The sequence below is a fragment of the Oculina patagonica genome, unplaced genomic scaffold (genome assembly GCF_052425735.1).
Source record: "Oculina patagonica isolate OP01 unplaced genomic scaffold, crgOcupat unplaced1292, whole genome shotgun sequence".
Lineage (NCBI taxonomy): Eukaryota > Metazoa > Cnidaria > Anthozoa > Scleractinia > Oculinidae > Oculina > Oculina patagonica.
Genome location: NW_027557294.1, coordinates 1 through 5751, shown reverse-complemented (window position 1 = coordinate 5751; position 5751 = coordinate 1). Strand labels below are relative to the sequence as shown.

General features: G+C 40.2%; 1 protein-coding gene across 1 annotated transcript; it reads left to right on the top strand.

The window, feature by feature from the left end:
• The first annotated feature begins 301 nt into the window (after positions 1-301).
• LOC144639770 (uncharacterized) lies at positions 302-3992 on the top strand. Its single transcript, XM_078499063.1, has 2 exons — positions 302-522; positions 3150-3992. The coding sequence occupies exons 1-2, from the start codon at positions 470-472 to the stop codon at positions 3571-3573; spliced, it is 477 nt and encodes a 158-aa protein (XP_078355189.1). The 5' UTR covers positions 302-469; the 3' UTR covers positions 3574-3992.
• Positions 3993-5751: the final 1759 nt, after the last annotated feature.

The following is a 5751-nucleotide window of genomic DNA, read 5'->3' as shown; positions in this document are numbered from 1 at the left end:
GCGCGATCGTGTTCTGTCAGCGAATAGAATACGATGGGAGAAACAATCATTATCGCGGATTTCCAAAAGATCACGACTGAGTTGCTAGTAAAAGAACGTAGATTATAGAAAAAATGTGGTCGGTTTGTTAATTGGATCGAAAGCAATCGATTTTGTCACTACACCACTTCTTGGCTACCTACGGGCCAGTCGCGGCTGGGGGGGGGGAGGCAAAACTCCACAATCACGTGAACGGGTAAACTTATTTTTGAGCCTTCAGTAGGGGTCAAACTGGTTTTACTTGATAATCTTGTTTGCCCATCTTAGCAAACGGTCTGGGAACGACATTCGTTTCCTAAAGAAGCCGCGAAGATAGCGAATATTCTCGAAAAAACTCTCCTCTCCTGGACTGAGAGATCGAATGAGCTACACTGACTGCAATTTTTCGTTCCATAGCTGTAATGTTGAAGGTGTTAACCGTGAATGAAGCATGAAAATGCAGATGGATACATCCACAGTCGAAATTTTGCGGTGCAAATGTTAGTAAGTGCAGACTCGGGTGTCTTGCTACCTCGTCTTATTCCTCTCCTCCAATTTGTCTTCCCAGCGATTGTTTTTCATTTACGCGTCTTCACTCGGTAATTGCGCGCCAAAATCTTAGAACGCTAACATGCTTACAGTAGACTCCCGTTTATTCAAAATTCTGGGGAATGAAAAACTAGTTCTAATTGAGCCGCTGCTTCAAGCGAATGTTTGGTGATACGTGCACATGAAGCTACTAACGCCATTTATTTTTACCCGACTTGAAGCTGAAATAAAAACACGCGAAATGCTTTCGGTTGAATGACATGACTAAACAAGGGGACAAAGGTAAAATTAGTACAAAGTATAGAAATATCCAAATCACTGGCATCTCTTTGAAGAGGTTTTGTTTTTCAGTCCGTTCTTTCTCTCTGAACACGCCACTACCAGGTTACATTTTCAAAAGACATATATATATGTGTTTATTGCTGCCGTAGCGAAGTGAGCCTGAAGCGAACGAGCGAGGCAGCTCTCTAATCGGCAAAAGGATTACTTTATAGGGCTTGCAATCGCTTTTTTCTTCAAAACGCAAGGAATTGTGGTCGGCGGAAAGATCAAAGGCGCAAGGAATTGTGGTTATGCGCGAACGGAAGATTTAGGATGCGCATCAAAGGCGCAAGAAATTGTGGTTATGCTCGAATGGAAGATTCAGGATGCGCAGTGGAATTCAATGTGATCTTTGTGCTAATGCTTTGTGAATAATGGCGGAAGATGCAGACGAAGCTCGGATGTGCGTCGTTCTTCTTTTCATAACTGCGTTTATGCGTTAAGTCCTGGTTGTGCTGACTGTAGAAGCCACAGTTCATTCTGCAATACAGGAAGATAAACAGTCCACGTGCCGCGCGTGCGACATCGGCAAAATGAACCTTCATCACTAGAGGAATAACGAATGGAGACCAAAGGAAATGATTTCTAACGATAGCTGAATGCTTTGCATTTTAATGTTGAAAGGAAGGAAATTCGCCTTCCAGGGCTTGCTCTTGGGTCATTGCAGATGTAAGCGAGTGAGAAAAGCAACTGTTTTCACGAGAGAAACAACCACCTGAAACGTCTGCTTTCACTCACTGTAATGAATCCATTCAGTTTAACAATAAGTAACGCAATGACTTCATAATCGTTATCTTTCTCCTCAGAACATTGCCCTATGGAACATGTGACGATATTCCCACTACTTGTTTCTACGGAACTTTTTAAAGGCACAATATATAGCATTAAACTTAGAAATACAGTTAATTTTCGGTGTCATCTTGGCACCATTACTCTCATTATCATTTTTGACACCTCACTGGAATGACATGAACGCTGAACAGTTACAATTTAATTTATTCTATTTCGCACCTTTACTTTCAGTATAAATTAGTTTTTTTTTCTCGTCACATACTTGATAATGGTGCCACTCACCAAAATGTTGTTCCGTTTTTTCGGTAATCTTTATAGTTAACAATATATAGCAATGAAAAATGTCCATGATGCGCAAAGTATTTCTCGTTATTTTTTAGTGCGAGCAAATTGTTATTGTACCCAAAGGCCAAACCAGAAACGAGCGCCAATTTGTCGGCCTCGTTGATTGCGTTTTGATATGTGACCAAGCGCAATGCAGGATTTCAAACAAGTGACATCTTGGATTTTCAGCGCGCACAAAGTAAACTAAAACATGTTAAATACTCTGCTTTTCAAGGCAAATTTTGTAAGAAAAAGTTCACTCGAATCGACACGAAGCTCTCTTCAGCCTAATTTTACCGCAGTGACTTTTTATGCCACTCAGTAGGGGAAGTAGCCTGGTGTAAGCAAGGCGTGGAACTCGATCCCCGACACAATGCGAACGCTGAAGGCTTTGCGTTTAAGTCCGCTAGCGTTACTTGATGTAAAATTGTAGATAGTTTCTTAACTTTTTGTATTTTCTTTTTATTTGTTCTTGTTTTGTCCCTTTTGTTTTTTTTTTCGGCATAATACCATATTTTTGCTAGGGGCCTTTACTAAATCAGTAACTGCAAGCATACTACTAAATCGTTCTTCCCCTTTGGCAGCACTTCTACCATTTAGGTATACTAGTAATTAATGCACTGTGTTTCTATAGGCAGCGGTTCAGAGAAAGGAGAAATCAAAAAAGGAGATCTGAGAAGAAAATGAAAGTGTTTTGCACTCTATATTGAAACATGAAACGGAAATATACTTTTAACGGAAATTGTTTTGCGGTTGATAAGATAGTATGTCATCTCCACGTAAGCGCACGCCCAGGATATGAGAAAATGACTTGTGATAGTTGACTTAGGGCTTCGATTAGATCTTTCATTTTTGTGTGTGATGATCTGTGATTTTGCTATGCGCGATGAACAAGTATGTGCTACATTGAAATCCTAATTTCTCGAACGAAAATTGGTTCAAGAAATCGGGGGGGGGGGGGGGGGGGGGGGATTCCAGGGTTCGTCTTAGTAAAGCAAAACCGAGGGAAAGGACTTTTGGTCCGAGTTAACGGGAGGTTTGAGACATGTTGAGAAAGGGAAACTGAGGGCTCGAGGGGATACCATTGTATGTTGTTTGTTGAATATTCGTTCACTTCTTGATGTTCATTTCTTTTCTTTTTTCAGTAATCCGTGCAAAGGTTCTGTCTCAGGAAGTGAAAGGATACAGTCTGATCTTCAATCTGCGAATCCTAAAAACCTTCAAGGGGGGCGTCAAGTCTCAACCAGACCGAAGGGATTCGTGTGCATGGCTTCAGGCAGCGCAGTCTATTCGCAAAGGCTTACACTAATGCTTACGGTTACAATGTGTGTAGTGGACTGGATCGCCAATGGCACGGTGTACCTTCTGGGTGGAAAGATTTCGAAAGGAAGACTCCGGCTGCATCGATGCGGCCCAATTGAGGAGTGGTCTCAAGTCACCCCCGCCCAGCGTGTTGGAATCAGGCGCGTTTATGGCCGTAACTGCGAGTGTCAAATTCCACCGTGCGACTGGAATGGCTGCGGAAAGCTGAAAGGGTGCACTGACTTTAGGTCCGACGAATGCAAATGACGTCATTCCTACGGCCTAAAAATTGCCGACGGAACCGCATGCTCGTGGCGTAAAACCGCTGAGTACAAGAACTGCACGAGCAAGGCAAATGAGGGTGGCGAAGGACCGTTTCGTGAACCGTGAAATATAACTGTGAAAATCTGTGGAGTTTCTTTTTGTGAAACTATATAGTTTTTTAGTTACTAAAAACTGTTTTTTAATACATGTGTTTGCAGTATGGAATAACTTCAGGAAGATCATTGACTAAAATCATGACTAAGAAAATAATTCAGTCAGTCTGTTTAATTTTTACAAGTATCCGCACTTTGCATGGAATAGCTTTAAGAAAAATCATTGACTAAAATCATGACTACGAAAGTAATTCAGTATGTAGTTAAAATTTTACAGCTTACAAAAGTTGCAGATATCAATTCTCACTTATATATGCGTTATAGTTAGTTCTTTTGAGAAACCAGGTTTATTTGGTTCAGCATATGTTAAATATACGCCATATAACAACCTATGATATGTCAGGCCTGGAGGAAATTATGACAGAATAAGGAGTTGTCCTCAGTGGTATAATATATTGTAGAGGGTATGAAGTAAGATGTAAGAACGCTAAGGCATTGTAGGCTTGGACAGCTTTGCATTTGTGATATTAAAAGGTTTATTTCTCCAAACATGCGATGTGGTTAGAGTTTTTTTTCACTGAAACATTCCAAAATATCGTTCCAACATTCTGCAACGAATGAACTTTTAGAAATTGCATGAAACCTTTAAAAGACATTACTGGAGAAAATCTGCTTAAAGGTATCACAGAATCTAGTTTAGTTTTGAATGCCAAATCTCGGGGCAAGTACATGTCATAAAAGTTTTCAGAATACTTCTTATATAACAGTGTTTAAGGTTGACGCTCTTGGAGATTGGTAACTTGTTTTGATTTTTTGTATCTTTTCTAAGAACACTTCGTGCGTTCTTACTTAAAGCGGACTCTAGGCATTGGTCACGCGATTTAGTCAAAGCTCATCGCCTTCAAAACTCTTTCCTTTTTATAAAGTCGCCTGGTTGGATTTTCCATTTATGTTCATTTACCATTAAAATTTCGCCTGTCATTTAGTTTTCGTCGTTTTCCAAACGTTTCACCTCGTGTTTGGAGACTCTAATACGCGCGGGGATGACCAGCTTGTATAACAAACGATTGCAAGAGATCGCAATTTTCATGTTTAAAGTGAAACATAGATTACTGCTTAGCAACGTAGTAGAGCTTTTTCCTAGATCAGCCTCGAGCTATAGCTTAAGGAACTTAGATTTTTACGTACCAAGAGTAAGAACTGTCAAGTACGGGAAACATTCCCTTCGTTTCCTTGGGCCATTGATGTGGTCGAAATTAGACAATAGGGACAAAAACGAAACGTCCTTGCAGCGATTCAAGGCGAACATCAGGGGAAGGGAACTCAGTGGACTTGTCGGAGGAGACACATGCAAAGGGTGTCACCTTTGCAACTGTTGAGCCGAAAACACCCTATAAGTATTAAATATAGGTTCGATATTCCGTATTTTAAAGGAGTATCTTAATTGTAGGAATTAGATGTAAATACAAAGAGTGTTGGAAAATGTAGCATAATTTAATGTAAATAGACCAGAATCGTTTTTGTACTTATATTATATTTTAGTTTAAACAGTGTCCCCGATTAGTAAGCTTAAGGCTAGCTAGAAGACTAGACACTTAAATAAAGTTCTTCTTATTATTATATTATTATCGTCGAATAAAGTGCCGTCTCTAAATCCAGTTATAACTTTGGTATTTACTTTTGAATCAGTCATTAATGCTCCAGAACAACCTGTTCAAAATACCGTAACGGACAATTTAAAATTCAAATAAGCCTTAAGAATAGAACTGAAAGAAAGCAAACGGCCTGGGAACGAAATCCGTTTCACGACGCTTAGTCAAGAGAGTGAATATTCTGAACTGAAAGAGCTACAATGACTGCAATTCTTTGTTCTGTAGCGGTGCTGTTGTGTGTGATAACTGTGAATGAAGCATGTAGCTGCAGAAGGGGACATCCACAGGAGAGATTTTGCTTTGCAGATTTTGGTAAGCACAGATTTGGATTCCTTGCTTCTTTCATCTTTCTTCTCGACAAGTGGCCTTTGCCTTGAGTTTCTCGTTTGCTCGTAGTCACAGTCCTGCGCCCAACA

Excerpts from the sequence above, each read along its gene's own strand:
- LOC144639770 (XM_078499063.1), top strand. The coding sequence starts at position 470 with ATGAAAATGCAGATGGATACATCCACAGTCGAAATTTTGCGGTGCAAA. Across the intron at positions 523-3,149 it reads ATTTTGCGGTGCAAATGTTA|TAATCCGTGCAAAGGTTCTG; the intron begins GTAAGTGCAGAC and ends TTCTTTTTTCAG.